The following is a 19,231-nucleotide window of genomic DNA, read 5'->3' on the forward strand; positions in this document are numbered from 1 at the left end:
TATCCGTGTCCCTGGCTTGAAGTGTTCTTCACAAGAGTAAGCTGTAACATAAGACTGAGTTCTTAGTCTGCTTCTGCCACTGATGTGGTCTGTTGAGCATAATAACTTCACTACTATGTTTTTGCATACTACTTTACAACTTCAAAGTACTTTTATATACAGTGACCCATTTATATTAATGACTCCTATTTTTAATGTAATGGTGTCCCCCAAACCACAGATAATGGTTCGACACATGAACTCTTGTGTTACACCGCATGGGTTCAAATCCCCATTTCATCTGCTAGCTGTGTGACCTTGGACAAGTCACGTATCTGTGCTTCAGTTTTCTTGTCTATAAAACGAAACCTACTGGAGTTGTTGAAGGGATTCAATGATGTAGTCTATGGAAAGTACCAAGAACAGTAGAACCTAGTGAGAGTTCAGTAAGTGTTCATTATGAATAAATTATGACATACCTATCTTGCTGGGGTAGAACTATGGTGTATGGATAAACTGAGCAGTATTTTTGAGTGATGTGTCTGAACAGCAAGTTCACGTAAGTGTCTGCAGGGGGTTCTTTCATGATTTCCATGGAGTTAGGGATTGTATTTCTTCTGTCGGCTGTGAAGAGGGACTCGATGGAGAATAAACTCTACCAAAGTGTTGAGGAGTTCCTCATTGTAAGTTCCAGGAGGGCACTAGGTCTGTCTTGTTTGCCATTACATTTCTAGGACCTAGCAATGTACTAGGTGCACAATAAATATTTGTTAAACGAATAAACACGTGGAAAAGTCTTAATTGCTATGCGATTAAGCATTAGCTCAGGTACATCCTAGAAATCAAATAGGAAAGAAGTGATCTTTTGAAAGCAGAAGATTTAGAGATGTGTCCCCAATTACTAGGAACTCCTTAGAGAAATGTTACTAGTAAAGAGATAAAACATTGAAAGAGATATTAAAAATGTGCTTGATGACATGACTTCTCTTCCTTTTTAAAAATTAAAACATAATATTTTATAAAATTCATAACTGGGGTTTTATGTTTTAAATGCCCTTGCAAAATAACTCAGGGAGCTTTCAGAAAAAACTAGAAAGGCTGAGTTTTATTCATTGTTAAAATATCTTACTCCCCAGACACTATCCCTTATCTAAATGCCCTCAAATCCTTGAAGCTTTTGAAGTAATTGATTCCAAATTCATATATCTGAAAAGCATTTATTTATGAAAAGAGTAAATCTGGTTCTGACTATGAAATTCAGAAATTACAGTGCCAATTACTGTAAATTGGTGAAATTTTTCAGATTATCTGAAGGCAACATTCACTTATTTGTCTATCAACCTATCCAATTGTTCATTCATTCAACAAACACCAACTGAGCGCCTATTGTGTGCCAAGCATCATACCAGATGCCAGGGATACGGCAGTTCATAATGCAGTCATAGACCTGTCGCTCCTGGAGTTTATGATCCAGAGAGGGACGAGATGGGTAGGACTGCCCCATTTTTGGGGAGATACTGCCTAACACTGGCTTCCCTGAATCTTCAGAACATTGATTTCTACTTCACAATGCTATCTAAAGCTGGTCTTTGTTAACAGGCTGTATAATAAACACAAACCAGCTAAAAGATGAGAAACTCAGACATTATTCACACATTAACAGATATCTATAGAGGCTTAAGATAATGTAGACAAAATATCCCAACGTCTTGGAGTCCTATAGGCACAGCTGAGTAAAATGAACTGAGATGACATCAGTTTGATTTGTCACGGGTTGAGAACTGCATTTGTAAATTGATGTAATCCATCTCTAGCCAAGTTCTTCGGAGACAGCCTTGAATTCTTAAAAAGCCCCTGAAAGCTAGATTTTGCATTTAGATCTTAGCATTGTCTTAAAAGATAGTGGTAGTTCACATAACAAGAGAATTCCCTATTGATTACATGATTGAGGGAGCACAAAAGTCTGTTATTCTTTCCAAAGTCAATTGTAACTTAAGCTCATTATCTCCATGCGGATGTTCTATTTCAAATGGGAACAGAATCAAAATGTAAATGTTCCAAATGAAAAGGTTCAGGTTTTTGTTTTTTTTTTCTTTCTTTTTTTTTTTTACTGAAGTATGCTCCGAGTACTGGCCTTCAAAATCACAGCAGAAAAGAGTTTAGAAAAATCTGGCCACCAGTCTGACCAGGGGAAAGAACTAAAATTCACCAGGATCAAGAAGATACAGTCATACCAGATTTTCCCCCTAACTTTGAATATCTAATTTATTTATGATATTCAGGATTGAGCTTTATGGAAGAGGCACCTGTTATGTCTTTAATATGACTTTGGACATGCCGATAGCTCTACCAAGATCATTAATAGTAAACAACATTAGTACAATTTTTTCCCTTTCCCTCCGGCTTCAGTGAAACTTAGAAAACCTCAAAAGGACCTCTCTAAGTCTTAGGGTCAGCTACTTTTGATTAAAACTTTAAGGGAAGGTTTATATTTCAATACCCAGATTTTACTGAAAAAAAAAAAAAAAAAAAAAAAAAAAGACCAGCCATTTTATCATTTGTATGTAGGACCACCGTGACATGTACTCTGTCTTTAGATACCTTAGTTGTGATGGATTTCCCCTTCACTTTGACAAAGGACTTGGCATACATTTATTAGCATTTAACCATTATGCAAATGAAGCATAACATACAAAGACATCTAGAAAACACAAACGTAAAGTATCTGCTCACTTGATAGCTGCTTCTGTAACACCATGATAAGATTTATATTGATGTGAAAATATATGATAATTTAATATCAACCATACACTTATGGCTAAATGAAAACGTATCTTAAACTTCAAATTTATACAAGGCATTGAAATGTGTTGAAATGACCATTTTCTCATTACAAGGGTGCAAATATTTCCCTTTATGAGAATCTGTGGCATTGCCTGAATAGCTTTTACATTTCTTTGTTAAATGATAACTAAAATATATGTTTTATTAAATTTTTCTTATAAAAATGAGAACTACCTCTTTCAAACTGAGTAATACTCACTTAGTCTCCATTCACTCCCTTTAGTCATGCTTATCTCTTTTGTAAACCTATTTTACATAACATTCAGGGTCATCCCCCTTGCCCTCCCCTCCCCCCTCATTTCTCTAGTAAAAAATGATATGTTTTCAGGATGGTTGTTGGAATTGGTGTACCTCCTAGCTTCCTTGCTCTTGGCTCTCTGTTGGGTGATGCACTGTGAAGAGTAGGCAGAACTTGGTATTGATAATAACACCCTTTGAAAGGGCAAAATAAAATGTACTGGGTAGTTCTGATTGGTTTTGTTTTGTTTTCAAGAAATAGCTCCTGAAGTGAGCTTCATAAATTTCTAATTTGGGGGACTATCTGAAATGTAAAATTTATTTATGTTGGGGAATCAATTTCTGCATTTGAGAAAAAGAAACATTCAAATATTGGCCTCAGTTTTAATCATCTTTCTAGAATGTTTCAACTGAACGTGTATTCTTTTTTCAGGTACATTTTTGTGCCTAAGGTATTTAACTGCCCAAATAATTATTGCTTTCTATTCATTCCAATGAGTAAAATCAGACTTATGTGCTTAGATTTACCATAAGTCAAAAGTGAAGATCTGTAGAGGTGGCTCATTTTCCAGCAAATGATACTTTCTGAGAGATGATATCTCATTGTCTATTTTCCTATATGAATGTGTGTAATGAATTAGGTATTTTTTCCCTCTAGAAGGAGCAGCATTTTTCATTCACAAAATTAATATCCTCATTTACATATGCCTAATTTTGAAAGGAATATTACTTTTGATCTTAGATTGCCAAAAACATCCACTGTCTTTGGGGAAACTGATTTAAACCTTGTGTGACACATATATTTGTATATATATGAACATATATCATAATTGAGTTTTGTAAAGCCTTAGGCTTTAACATATTAAATAAATTTCTATGACAACATATCAGTGTAGACAGAAAGATTTCTGACTTACCCAGAGTTTATCAATCAAAAAATATAAAACTTAACAAACAAATATTGAGAGCAGGGTTATATGGAAATATCACAGGAGGATCAGTTCATGAAGCTAGGTCCTTTGCTAGTATTCTCTTACCAGATTCATAACATTTGGTAAGAAAAGACCTCAGTTTGTAACAGATACACTCTGATAATATATATTTTGTGGAATAAATACATGTTATATTGTTAGAATTAATAATCATAGATACAAGTGATAGTTAAATTAAAAAAATATACAGTACTAGAGTTCTCTATCCGTGTCTCTAGCAAACCAAAAGTTGAGCTAAAATTGTCCCTCTCCATTAATGCATAATAAAATTCATGGAAACAGAAAATAAAAAGCCAATTGCTTCTAGAACCTGAACAGAGTATAAATATAGCATAAGGGGAATAAAGGTGGAATTTGCAATTAACTGGAATTCTAATTCAGACAACTCAGCAATATGGATGTGGAAGAGGTCAGGGTATAGGGCAATGAGTAGGTTTCTTTTAAGTGATGACAACCTTGAACTGATGCAGTTTAAACTATAGCCTAATGAGGGATTTGTTAATCTCTGGAAAAGCTGTAGAACAAAGATTCATTTAATCCTGGCCCGGTGATTTATCGGAAAGTCACGGACTTTATTCTTCTTGTACTATTTCAGTCTGCGGACCGGAAAACTGCTCCCTTTACACACTGAGAATTCCCACTGCAGTGCATGGAAGGTCTGTGTGTGTAAAGAGCGCGTGAGCAGTGGGGATTCAGCCCCAGAGAAAGAAGGTGTCGAGTTGCCTGGGTGAAGAACTTATATATCACGTGGTCACAGCTTCTTGACAGGTATAATTATCAATGTTGTCTTTTCCTTTCATTATGTGCTGGGATTGTGAAGCACGGTTTCAAATTTGTGACTATCAGATGTTTGATCAAGTAGCCTCTCTTTAAGGACCTGAAAGGAGGGAAAAGAGTGAAGGGAAATCAGTGATTAGTATTCAACTACAATATGCTAAAAATATCAAAAGAGCATGTGCTATGTGAGAACAGCAAGGATTATTTTAGGCCCTATCACTCATGCACAATCTTCCACATATGAAAAAAAAATTGTTTGATGTTTGCAAAGGAAGTAATTATCGAATTAGGATGGAAAAGACACAGTTATTCCTTAAAATGAAAGACAGAACCCCAGTTTGGAAACATTTCAAATGTAAAACATTTCTTCCTCCCTATTCCAGATGACTCTGTTTTTCTTCATGAAGGCAAAAGATAGATAACCTTTACAGTGTGAGTCTTAGGGATCTTGTTGAGGTGCAGTCAGCAAAGCTTCTCTCTGACAGGCTGGAAGCACCAACATCCCTTCTCTGAAGCAGGTATCAGGCCTGTTTCAGGCCTGATACCAGGTAGCAAAGAGTAGGCAGCTGCCCTTACGGTCAGATCTGGAGGAGCAGCCTCCCTGAACACTCCCCCAAGACCTGTCCCTCTTCCGCCATTATGGAATCATTCCTTCCAGAGAGAACAGTGGTTTCCAATCTTTGTTTTTCAAGGCTGTGGATATTTTTATTTCAATGAATGCGAAGCATCATATACAAAACAGATTTTCACAAATTGTGGCAGGCCTTGCAATCTGCCTACTTTGCATCAACACTCTCCAGCTGGCATGCCTTCTAGAGATGTGCCTAAAAGCCCCTGGGGCCTGCAGTGTGGCTTGAAAGCCATGCACAAGGCCATAGTGCTTCTTCAGGAGTCACCTAATGACATATTACACACAAGCAGTATCTGTTAGTGACATTTTACTACTGTAATTCTACTACTACCCTACCACTTTGGAGTGCTCACTGCCACATATTTTATTATGAGTTTTACATATTTTTTTCTTACGAACAGACCATTTTACTGAGTCCTATATTGAATAACTGTCTACAGGTCCCCTAATTACCAAGTGAATTTTTAATGAATTAACTTATTATATAGTTACGCGTCCGAAGGGAATGGGACTCAGAACAGGTGAATTTTAGTAAGACTCTTGGATCTTTTCATCTATCCAGGGGAGGGGGTAGGCCTGAGGGATATGCCAGCAGCTGAGAGGTGACTGGGCTTCCAAAATGTGGGTCACTGAAATACCCACCGGGAAGAACCATCTGCACCAAATGTTCTCATTATTTTTCTTATTCCCTTGCTTTGTAATTCCATAGATTAGTTATTCTTTTTATGCTTTTAAATAAAAGCTTTTTTTCCATATTAGTGTAAATTTTACTGATCAAATTGCTTTGTTAATTTTATTTAAGGTTTATTTATTTATTTAGAGAGACAGAAAGAGAGATTGCGTGTGAGTGAGCAGGAGAGGGGCAGAGGGAGAGGGAGACAGAGAATCCCAACCAGGTCTGCGGGGCTCAGTCCCACGAAATGTGAGATCATGACCCGAGCCAAAATCAAGAGTCAGATGTTTAACTGACTGCACTACCCAGGTGCCCCTGCTTTGCTAACTTTTTAATGAGTCATTGTGGTAGGCAGAATAATGGACCCCAAATATAGCCACATCCTAATACCTAGTAGATTCCATGCTACAGGGAAATTAAAGGTGTAGATGGAATTAAGATTCCTAAACAGCTGATGTTAAAATATGGATATTAACCTGGACTATCCAAGTGGGATCTATAATTGATAAAATTAAAAGTGGATGATGGAGAGAGAAAAGGAGCCAGGAGAGTGGGTGTGATGAGGAAGCAGAAGTCAGAGCACTGCAATGCGAGGACTTAACCACCTTTGCTGGTTTTGAAGAAGGAAAAAGGTCCAAGAGGCAAGGAATGTGGAGAGCCTCTAGAAGCAGGAAAAGTCAAGGAAATGAATTTTCCCCTGGAGCCTCCTAAAGCCCAGTGAGACTGTGCTGGACTTCGGTCCTACAGAATTACAAGACAATAAATTTGTGTTCTTTTAAGCCACCAAACTTGCAATTTTTTAGGGCAGCAGTAAGAAATTAATAAAACCAAAGTGATGGAAGCGCTTTGAGGTGTGGGATGAGTGGTAAAGGTGAACTGGATAACTCCAGCTGTAAGTAGGGTGAGAATGAATCCCTGGAAAGCTTATGTGAACATGTCTGTGAGGAAGGATGGGACATGTAAGGGCAAGAGCCATCGAAGAAAAAGGCAGGGTAGCACAGTGATTAAGAGAAAGAGGCTTTGGAACGTATGTTTCTGGATTTGAATCATGGCCCTATCACTTACTTACTAGCTGTGAAATGGTTTAAAAAAAATCCTACATGCCTCATTTTCTTTCTTTAAAATGAGATTTAAACTACTACCTAATACCTACAGGATTGTTGTGACGATTAAGTAATTTAACACATATGAAGCACTTAGAAGAGTTCTCGGCACACCCTAATTGCTTAATAAATGTTATCCAGCATTATGATTATTATTTTTATCATTCCAGTTTTCTACTCGGTCACTCTGGGTTCCTTGGATTCAATTTTATCAGAGGTATCCTTCCTTTGAGGCTGGTTTTCTCACTTCTGCAGTGGTTTTCTGGATCGGATCATCAAGATGGCGGCTGTGGCAGTGATAGTGGAGGATATAGAACAGTCAGCAGTGGACAAAGTAAAGGAAGTGGGGGCCTGACAGTTGGTGAGGCCACTAGCAAACTCCAGCTACTTTGTAAATATGTTAAGATCCAGAATGGTTTCAGATGCCATGAATTCTCCACCCTCAATGCAGCAACAGGAGGGCAGAGGAAGTTGACAATCCTTTAAGTCTTGACTTCCTCAGAATTTTTTCTGAGACAACTCAAGAAGGATTACTCTTCTTTCCCCCTTTTATTGTCCAAGAGTCTGGGTGGAATATGTATACAAATTCATGCTTTAAAAAATGAGATCCTTCAAGCCAAATAAATGTAACACTCTCTGTCAAGAAAGTGGGTATAGCATAAAAATACCTATATGCCTATTCTCTGTTTCGGTTTCTATAATACAGTTGTATAAAGATCGCATCTATTACCTTTTAGAAAATGTAATCTACTCCTCCTGATTATCAAACATAAAAGGGGAAAAAACAATTGAGTTTTATTTCAGGTGAGTTTAAAATTAAAAGTGAGCATAACAGACATTCTCCACACAGCACTTGCATTCAACATATTTTCCATTTGTATGTACCACTTACCATGATTAGTTACTTCATAACACATACCATTTTGGATTTAAAAGATTCCTAATTTAGAGAGAATAGAAACTGTATTTCATGTGGTAAACAATAAGACAGTATCTGATGAATATGTTGCTTTACCTGGTCTTTGCTTGACGTGTCAAACTTAAAAAAAAAAAAAAAAAATCAGAGATCTGTTCAGTCAATTGGTCAAATTAGCTTCAAATTTCTTCCCCAAAGCAGTCATAGTATGAGTTAGGAAGTGTAACAAATCCCATTTAATCCTTAAAATCTAATTAATTAAAAGTTGAACAAGACCTAATGTAGGTCTCTTTGACTGAATTCCCCATAAAATCCATGCACGACATGACTTGGTTGTACTTGGCTCATACTTGAAATGGTCACTACGGTTTCATCTCAAGGGGCCATGATGGTGTGTGTAGGAAGTGCTGTCTTGGCAGGCGTAAATATAAATTTCATGTTCACTTAAGTAGAATCACCATATCGCGTATAAGGAAAAAAACCAGTTCGTAAATGTCTTCTATTAAAAATGTTAGCCTTTGAGGTGCCTGGATGGCTGAGTCAGCTAAGTGTCCGGTTTGGGCTCAGGTCATGATCTCATGGCCCATGAGTTCGAGCCCGTCAGGCTCTGCTGACAGCTTGTGAGCCTGGATCCTGCTTCGGATTCTGTGTCTCCCTCTCTCTCTCTGCCCCTTCCCGCTCATGTTCTTTCTCTCTCTCTCAAAAATAAATAAACATTAAACAAATTTTTTTTTATGTTAATCTTTGGTGATGAGACAATAGGAAATTCTGAAGCAATTTAATGAAGACCGATGGAGCAGAGAGATGGAATTGAGTGCACAGCCCAGGAAATACAAAGATATTCGAAAGATATGAAGACTGAATGGATATAATGGTGGAAGCTTTTAGTAAGACCTCAGAAGTCTGAATGGCAACATATTTCTTTCAAAACACTTTAGAGTAATTTTACTCTGGGCCAGTGTGGCAAACCAATTAGAAAAATGGTACAAGTCTGCATTTTTGAGGATAGAAGAAAAAAAGGGGTTAGTGGAAAGAGTGTCCATGTTTGACTAAAGAATTGTGGATTGTTATTATTAGAAAAAAGATCTTTGAAGGGATTCTGAAAGCACCAAGGTAAAATACCTGTACATTTGGAATGGATAAGAGAGGAGAAGGATGTGGACGAAATGACTTGTCCAGATGTATCCCTATCACTCCATCTCAACCCTATCATCCTGGCTAAGGCACCATATATCTTGCCTGGACTACTATATAATAGCCTTGTAATTAGTCTCTGTTCTCACTTTCACCTTACAATAATCTGTTTTCTTCAGAACGGCCAGAGTAATCTTTTTAAAAACATAAATCAGATCATGTCACTCCCTTGCTTAAAACCTTTAGTGGCTTCCACTGCAATAAAATCTAGCTTCTTTCAGTGGTTTAAAAAGCTTTCTGCGACCTGGCCCCCATGGCCTCTACCTTCTTTCCTCACTCATTATTTCCTAACTAATTACACTGGCTCTTTTTCTATTCCTCAAACATCAAATAGCTCAGGAGTCTCTCTTAGAGCTACACACTGGCTATTTCCTCCTCTTCTTATGCTCATTTCTGGCTTCTCCTCGTCCTTCAACCTCAGCTTAAGTGTCCTCTCCTTTGAGATGTCTCTCCTGATTACCTAATCAAAAGGTGTCACCTAGCCAATCTCTATCAAAGCACCCTTTTAACTCTGCAAAGTACTGGTTCCAACAGGATATTTTCATTTACCTGTATATTAACCATCTCCCCCAACCAGAATGTAAGCACCATGAGAGCAAAGACTTTGCTTTGTTCATGCTGTTTCTGCAGCCCATCGAACAGTGCCTGGCCCACGGCAGTACCAAATAGATATTTACTGCTGAATAAATGTAATTTGTAGAATGAATGGAAGGTGATTTTAGATAAAGTCACCAAACTGTGGTATATACAATAGCACTTACAAGCTATAAAAGAAAGACTGAATCCTCAGCACTGTCTGAGGACAAATCCTATAGTCTTTATACTTCCCCCTGTAGCTTCTCCTTTTTGTGTTGCAAGCAACAGAAAGTCTCACGTCATATCCAATGTTTCCGGTTGTGCAAATAGTAATCTGATGTTGAATGACCTAAAACCACTATTACCCAATGTTCAAATGTCATTTTTCCAAGGACATTTGAAACTTCAAAATCACATTTGCAGACATCACAGCATAGAGGTCTACAGTGCTATTAACTCTCTTCCAAAGGATAGCAAGGACAATTTATAGAACTCCAGAATATCTGATGCTGGCGGATGAAATGCCTGCAAGAGCAAAAAGGAAAATAATTCTATGCCACTTGTAAGTGTGGCTGTGAGGACACCACAAAGCCATTGCAATTTCACATCATTCGTCTAAAAAATGGGATTTTAGTGATACCTTGAGGAGTTTTTCTGAGCATAAGGAAGGATACGTGAGAAGAACCTCACACCTAGAGGCACTTCAAAGATGGTGATTCTTAACATTTTTTCTTGAATTTTCTTAAAAACATATAGCAAAACCTGACTTAGCATTTTTGTCACAAAGTGAAATTTAGAAAAAAGGGAAGAGCATCTCATTTGAAGTGAGCACCCACAGAGAATTTCGAATCTCTTAGAACATGCACACTGGTCTCCACTTCATTCTTCAGAGTGGAGTAGTTTTCCAATAATCTGTAGTATTCTAAAGGGATCTTCCCAAGATCAGGTTGTTTAGTTTGTACACTGTGCAAAGGCAAATGGCCAAGGGGCTGAGTGGGGCTGGGATCCAACGCACACTCTTGTCATGTGGCTATGTGCCCAGTGATCTGGGTTATGCAGAGGGTGTATTTTCCCGATTTGTATAAAGGTATCTCCTAATCTGTACCTGCCCCCCGCAAGTATATTATTTTCCAAAATATTTTACCTTTGCAGAAAATATGGCTGAATGACATAAAGTCAGCAACTGTCTTCTTGACATTTTCTGAGATCATCATTTTTTTATTTGCTTGATTGATTTTTGGGAGGCATTGTCAAACCTAATGACTTTAATCCAGCTAAGAAACTATATTAAAAACCGAAACAAACTTATATGCGTAAGGGACTTCCCTTGTGCGGAAGAAGGCACTTCTTACCTATGACATATGATTTTGCTGTGTTTGTTGCTGCTGCTGCTGTTGCTGCTGCTGGATTAGCAACTGTTGCTGCTGCCGACGCCGGGCAGTCCGGAGCTTTTCAAAGCGAGCCTCCATTTCTTCCAGGACTTTGGGGGTATATCGGACCACCAGCTTGACGCTGTCTTTAGCAGCCTTGAGTAGTTCTACCGCTTTCTCATGGTGTTCCCCTTCCACACTCTGAAAAAAACAGTGACATCTCTTAAAGGGGAGAGCTTGCATGTTCTTTTCCCTGCAAGACCAATCTGAAATTAGCATCTTATTAAAATCCCAGTTTGAAATCTCAGGAAGGTAGGGCAAGTGGCATTCATTGCCATCATCATTATTTATTGCATTTGTAGATGAAGTATAGGCAGGTTAGGATGCAGTAGGGTACCGGATGGATTGAATGGGGGCTCACATTCAGAGGATCAGAAGCAATCAAGACCTCAAATATCACATAACGTTTAGAGTGGGGTTTCTAAATTTCATCTGGAAGAATAAATGGACTAGTCAAGAAAATTCTGACAAAATTTTAAAAAAGAGTAATAAAGGTAAAGTCTCCCTATCGGATATTAAATGTTATTAAAAATCTATAATGATTAAAGCAGTGTCTTATTGTTGTAGTAAGAGTTCTGAACAGAGTCCAGAAGCAGATCCATGATTATGTAAAACTCTGTTATAGGACAGATGTGGGATTTAGACCAAAGGGGGAAAGGACTGTTACATAAGGATGCTGAAACAAATAATAATTAAAGATAGAAAGTAATGTGGAGCCCAAACCTCATAGTCTATGCTAAATATAACCGATCAAAAATTTAAACGTAAAAATAAAACCATAAAGCAACTAAAATGAAATAGAGGTGAACGTTCATCTTGCAATGGAAAAAGAATTCTGAAGTAAAAATGCCAAGGGGAAAATCACAAAATCAGATTTATAAATTGTAAGTTTCTCTCTCTCATATACCATAAAAGTCAAGTAACAAACCAGAAAAAAAAAACATTCTCAATTTCTGACAAATTTTTAATATTCTTAAATGGCAGTAAAGACCTAAGCAAAATGGGCACATGGACTCATGGACACATAATAATTAAAAAATAAAAACTCATGAAAGGATGTTTAAGCTTTCTTGTAATGAAAGATGAACACAAAATATTTCATTTTTAATTTAAAAATGGTAAATATGGTGTATTTGCAAGGATGTAGGGAAATGGCACTCTCATATACTGCTAATAACGACACAAACTGGTACAATTTTTCTAGAGGGCATTATCGTTATGCATTGAATAAGCCCTTTATAAAGAATAGTTTATTTTCAGAGAAACTTACTAAGGATATAATCAGATATGCACACATACCTATAAGGTAGGAGTGATAAAGCAGAAAGCAAAAAAATAAATCAATTCTCCGCTTTGGAGTACGAAGTCTTTTGAGCATCATGGTCCAGAGGGTACAGATAATAGTTGGGGAAGCTATGTTTTTACCACAAGGAAATACAAAGAGGTTTCTTTTCCCAGAGCTTCTAAAGATTCTCCAGGTTAGGATTAGTGAGAAGCAAAACAGAAGAAAGCTGTAATCATATTAGAAGGGCTCTGAGAAAAGGAGATAATCTTCTTCCCTCTCAGCTGATCTTCAGGGCAGATGACATAACTCCTATTTTGTAGGATCGAAGTACAAAGGTCTTTTGACTTGCTTCATGGATAGAGCTCCTAGGAGAATCATCTGTGTGAGGAGATAGGCTGAGAGACTTCCAGAAAACCTAAGAGTGGGCTAAGGTGGCCGAGAAGCCACCCAAAATTGGTTGAGATCACATTTTACAACCCAAGCAGAAAGGGGGCTCAAAATGGATATTATATTGAGTTACTCAAAGTAAAGTAAGTTGCATTTTAAGCCCACTTCAACTTATCTTGAGATTCATAATTACTACGTTATACAGATTTGGAGACAAAAGATTATGTTCCATTCTATCACTTGCTTCAGCAAGCTGGAGTAGACTGAGAAAACAAAAAAGTGAAAAAACCCCAAAAAACTTTGAATTTAGCAATGAGGCAGTCATGCTGGTGTGTAAGAATGCGGCTTCCTCATGTGCTGGAGCACCAGGCAGATACTAAAGGTTTAAGAGATGACCGTGGTGAGCCCTGGAGGCAACTTCCATGACTACTCCTTCACTAACTCTGTGGTCAATGGAGAACAAGGGCTTATAAAAAAAAAAGCTGCTGGGCAGAGTGAATTTTTGCCTAAGCTAAAGCTTAGGGAAATAGACTTATTCATTGATGAATGTATTCTTTTAATCAATCATTGACATGATCACTCAACAGATGCTTATTTAGCACATATTCTACAAATTATATTCTAAGTACTTTAGAAGAACATAAAGGACAGGTGAACACTTTGACAACTGTGCACAATATAATCCCTGTTTTCAGTGTGCACAAAATTTCTAATTTGCCCAAGGTGAATTGTTACTGTGTGAATCTCTCCTTCTAAAGGAAAGTGATTTGGCTGTCCCTGCTCTTCTCTAGTTTCTTCTTTAATATTAAAATGTCTTTGTTGATATGGTTCAATAACACTGGTTCACATGTTTTCTAGGCCAGATGATTAGTCTCCAAACTCTTTTTGGTTTTTGTTCTATTTGCTTTCATCTAATAGGGTTGGAAATTCTAGGCCAGACCTTTGGAGGCCCATTATCCCAGTTTAGGCATTATGCCTGCAATTTTGAGTTGCCACAGGAGACCTGTGGTACTAATACATGGGGCCATCAAGTTCTCACCATAGGGACGAAAAGCTGAGAGAAATATGGCTGGTATGCCATACCGAACCCCACTGAACCATCAGTTATCCTCTCCAACCCCCAGCTCCACTCCTCCCCACACAGTTAGCAATTTATAAAGGAGCAGACGCCATGGTCTTCGAATCTAGAATTTTTGCCTTGATTCTCTATCTCTGGTTTAGATGATGACTCAGGTTCCTCTGAGCTCGCCAGAGTCAATAGGTCTCCTGGTTGGACTCTGCCTTTCGCTTTGCTTTCTTCACCAGGGCACAGAACCTTCCGAAGGTATTTGGGCCGAGTGTCATACTTCTTCTGCTTCCAAAAATGCTTTATGAAAATGGTAGAAATTACATGAATGAACAGTATAATAGAAACTAAGAGGTAATTCCAAGATTTGAAGAAGTGGAAGTATGTAAGATGTATTATTTCAAACACTGTTTAACTTTATGTTTTAATTGTTTTTAGAAAAATGTCTTAACTCTTGTCTTAATGACTGATCTGGATGCCCTTTTCCATTGGCTTTGCCTACTTGGTGAATACTATTGGGTGCAAATGCTTATCTCTTCAACCTATAATTTACCTCTTAAGTGCTTTTAGTCCCTCAGCATAACTTTTTTTTTTCTTTCTGCAAATTTGTATTTAAATTTCAGTTAGTTAGCATACGGTGTAGTGTTAGTTTCAGGTGTAGACTTTAGTGACTCATCACTTACATACAACACCCAGAGCTCATCACAAGTGCCCTCCTCACCACCCATCCACCATTTAACCCATTCCCCTCAGTACAACTTTTTAGAAGACGAAGGCCGTTTTCTCTCCTTTCTTTTTCTTTTAAGGCGAGAACAAAAAAGCAGATCACCTAGGCATGGAGGTCTTATTCCATGCAAAAAAAGAAGCCAAACTATCTGCTCAGTTAGGATACACATATTGATAGCAAGCACTTGTCAACAGGTATTCCTTGAGCCCTGAACGTTTATCACCCATCCCTACTTCAGGCTTCTTCAATCTCTCACTCTTAATGAAAGTATGCCTTATTTTGAGCCAAATGTTTAAAACATGTTTTGAAATGCAATAGTTTATTTGTAAACGATCAAACTGTTTCTGTCAAGGCTGCACATCTAAAAGCCCTCCTGACTTGTTCTGTAACATTGTCCTGTAACAACCAGCTCAGTTTGATCGGTCACTTGAGAACCTGCAGCTCCAGCTTTTCACCCAGCAGGGGAATGTGGCCCTCCTGGAATGTGAAGAGACAGAGCAAGCCTTCCAATTTTACAGCAAAATCCCCTCTTGCATTTAAAACCTGAAATCCTTCCTATATGTTAAGATTTTATTCCCTTGCTTTGGAGTTTTGTTGTACTTACTGCAATTTTAGGAACTCATTAGCAAGGATTCATTTAATTTTTTTTAATGTGTTATTTATTTTTAAGACAGAGAGAGAAAGAGCATGAGTGGGGATGGGGCAGAGAGAGAGGGAGACACAGAATCCAAAGCAGGCTCCAGGCTCTGAGCTGTCAGCACAGATCCCGATGCGGGGCTCGAACTCATGAGCTGTGAGATGGTGACCTGAGCCGAAGTCGGACTGAGCCACCCAGGTGCCCTGCAAGGATTCATTTAATAAAGACATCTGGTGAAAGTCAGATTTCAGTAAGAAAGGCGAGGGGTGGTCAAGAAGGCATGGGGGTATACAGTAGGTCCCTAGGAAATATTTAGACCAAAGAGAAGCAGGGACCGGAAAGAGAAAAGGTCCTAAAAAGAAATATGATCTACCCTACAGTTAGGCATACTTTGGCCATGATCATTCACTGAAGTGAATTAAAATGCCCTAGGAAGAATGGACATTTCCATCCTGAAAAGATTTATTCCTTCTGCCGAACCTTTTAAAAATACACATAGAAATCAATATGGGGAGAATTCAAATCATTTTATTGCCATTTCCAGATGCATAAATACAAGCTAATGAAATATTAAATTGATACAAAACCGTAAGAGCTGCATCTCCTGTAATGTGAATATATAAAAGAAGATATTTTCATTCAGGAAGCCAGGGAAAAATAGCTTAGTAAAATCCAGATGCATACTTGTTACATCAGCAATCCCATGCAGTTGTAAGTTCGAGGAAGCTTTAAAGCTAGTTAATTTAATGGAGGTTTAGCAAATCGGTGGCTGGCAAATGAACCAACTTAACAATATGGCCATTCTGATCTTTCAATGGTTCTTCTATTTCCACACTTTGTGAGATATCAGAATGGTTGCTTTTTCATGGTATGCTCAATTTCCTAGTTGATTAAGAATTCTCTCTCATAAAAGAGACTTTGGATCACACCTCAGACACTAATTTGCTCATGACTTGTGTTTTCTCCTCGCTGCAATTGAGAAACTAGTTGTTAAATTTTGACCCTGGCTAGCCCTCAGATGGAAGAGATGCCTGCCCTGGGAAGGAAGCTTGTTATCTGTGCATAATTAGCTGTCAAATGGCCCATGCCCAGGTCTTTATGCAGGTCTTTCTCTGTGGGGATTACATGAATATAATCTTCACGGAGTTTGCTGATAGGTAAATTGCTTAAACACTTTTTCTGATAACCAAGAGTTGGCTATGCTTCTCAGTTATTCTAGGCATATCTTGAGCGAGGTTTATGCATGGGTTCCTAAATGACATCAGTCATTCCTTTGGATTAAGGGCCAAATGATGTTATCAGGGAGTAAATGATATGAAGAGCATTGGATTACAATATCTAGGTAGCTCAGAAACTCAGAACATTGTAGCTATAAAGACTCTTAGAAACAATCTTAGTTGTCTCCTTGCATTTTAGTGTTTGTCTAGCTAACATCCATCACCGTTCACGTTACAAAATGTTCTTGGGATGAGAACTTTTAAAATTGACTTTGTTAACAACTTTCAAATATGCAATACCGAATTATTAACTACAGTCACCATGCTGTGCATTATATCCCCATGACTTATTCATTTTATAACTGGAAATTTGCACCTTTTGTACAAAACTTGTTTGTGCCATGTGAAAAGGTAGGAACTAGTGACAAGGGTAAGATCTATAAGAGTTGGCTGGTGAAGGAGCAGCATGAGTCTATGTGAAGGGCTTAATATTAGTAGATTATGATTCTCAAGTTTGAAATGACCCGATATAGCCGAAGACAGACCAACTCCTTTTCCACAAAGTTAACAGTGATCGGTCATTTTATTCTTATCACAGCTTTCCTTTTAGTCCGTGAAAGCATTTTATTAAGCGTGTGTGCATCTAGGGGCGTGTGGGTGGCTCAGTCGGTTAAGCTTCTGACTTCGACGCGGGTCATGATCTCAGGGATTGTGGGTTCAATCCCCACATCAGGCTCTGTGGTGGACAGCTCAGAGCCTGGAGTCTGCTTCGGATTCTGTGTCTCCCTGTCTCTCTGACCCTCTGCTGTTCACGCTATGTCTCCATCTCTCTCTCTCTCTCTCTCAAAAATAAACATAATAAAAAGAAGCATACATTTATACATATAAATGTGTTCCTGTGTGTGTGTGCATATAGTCTAACATTTATGGAACACTTACTAAGTGCAGAGCACTGTTGGCTACTTTCTGTGCATCATATCTAATCCTCACAACTCTATAAGAAAGGTACTGGAGAGTTTAAGAAATTTATCCTAGGTCCCCAGGTAGTAAGCAGAACTGAGCTCTGTTTCCAGAGATTAGGCTCTTACCTACAAAATCCATAGCCTTAAACAAGATACTAGAGAGTAAATACTATATGGGTGGCTCTTCCTTATTTGCGGTTTTTTAGACCAGTAGTTTTTAAACCTGTATGTACATAGGAATCAATCGAGGCATTTTTAAAATATTAGAGGCCTAGACTGGGTCTCAAACTTGCTATATCCACAGTGGTATGACCTAGGAATATGTGACTTTATAAAACTCTGATATAGCCAGTCAGCCAGTCCCTGCCACGTAGATTAGTGTTTGGACACAGTGCTCTAGACTATAACTAACCCAAATAATAAAAAGTAAGAGTTTCTTTACTAAGTTATTCCAGGAAAGAGACCTGGGTAGGTTAGAAACTCATAATTTTGCCTTGTAGTAGCTCTAGAATCATCATTTTTGGTCACTGAGAAAACGTATACATATTGATTGGGTGTTTAATTAAGAATGGAATATCTCTGCACAAGCTACCGGACATATTCAGAAAAAAACTTTTTGACTTTTGATCCACTGTTTTCCTCAAATATGTTAATTTCTTGTTCTAAACGTATTCTCTTTTGCTGAAGGAAAGTGGCAAGTGTATAAAAAGTATCACATTTATCCCCTGGAAAAAATATGCTAATATTCTCCCATAGTACTTTGTTCCTGCCTAAATGATAATATCTATTTCAGTGCACTGTAATTTATCAGTTTACAATCATTCTGCTGTCACCAGACTGTCCAAGGGTAGGATGAGTCTTATTTATCTCTGTGCCCAGCATCTATTGTGTGCTCAATTAATAGTCAATGAATAAACCATCTTTCTCTTTTCCTCCTCTCCCTCTCGCCCTCTCTCTCATATATATATATATATATATATATATATATATATGGTAAGCTGCTTAGTATCTCCAAGCTTTAATTTCTTCATCTGTAAAACTGGTATCATAGAGTATCTATGCATAAAGTTTCATTATGGGCATTAAACTTAATATACACAAAGCACCTGGAAAAGTGTGTGACATTTAAAAAGGACCCAACAAATGCTAGCTCTTTGTGATAATCTTACTGTAGAACTTCAGGGGCTTAAGGACAACAGCAACAACAAAATCTAATTCTGGAATAAGCAGAAGTTTCCTTTATATTATCCTGGGGCAAAGTTTACTAAATAAATTAACAGTTTGTTGGAAGAATGTTTCAAGCTACTTAAGTAAATCAACTGCTTCTAATCACTGTTAAGTAATTTAGAAGCATCATTTCCATACATACAATTGATATGTTAATTACAAACAATCATTATTTATTCATAAAAAAATTATTCTTCTCAGTCCTTCCACTAGGTCATATTTTGTTAAGAAGAGGGAAAGTGTGCAGAAGATTTGCCTGATGCATGATGTGAGCAAACTTGAGAGGGGAAAGCCATCGAATAACCAAACACTACAAAAAGGAGCAGAGAGGTTGACAGGAAAAAAGGTGTATGTAGTTACACACATTTTCA

At 37.8% G+C, this 19,231-nt stretch overlaps 1 protein-coding gene across 2 annotated transcripts in view; it reads right to left on the bottom strand.

The window, feature by feature from the left end:
• Positions 1-2,607: 2,607 nt before the first annotated feature.
• Positions 2,608-19,231, bottom strand: part of LIN7A (lin-7 homolog A, crumbs cell polarity complex component) — a 124,076-nt gene continuing 107,452 nt past the window's right edge. Inside the window, exons 6-8 of one of the 2 annotated variants that reach the window (XM_042992816.1) lie at positions 11,275-11,493; positions 8,252-8,275; positions 2,608-4,929 (exon numbers count right to left, since the gene is read on the bottom strand). In XM_042992816.1, the coding sequence (XP_042848750.1) occupies positions 11,275-11,493 (219 nt within the window). In that variant the 3' untranslated portion in view covers positions 2,608-4,929; positions 8,252-8,275. The remainder of the gene's footprint in view (positions 4,930-8,251; positions 8,276-11,274; positions 11,494-19,231) is intronic. The other variant, XM_042992815.1, reaches the window with a different exon arrangement.

This window comes from Panthera tigris, chromosome B4 (genome assembly GCF_018350195.1).
Source record: "Panthera tigris isolate Pti1 chromosome B4, P.tigris_Pti1_mat1.1, whole genome shotgun sequence".
Lineage (NCBI taxonomy): Eukaryota > Metazoa > Chordata > Mammalia > Carnivora > Felidae > Panthera > Panthera tigris.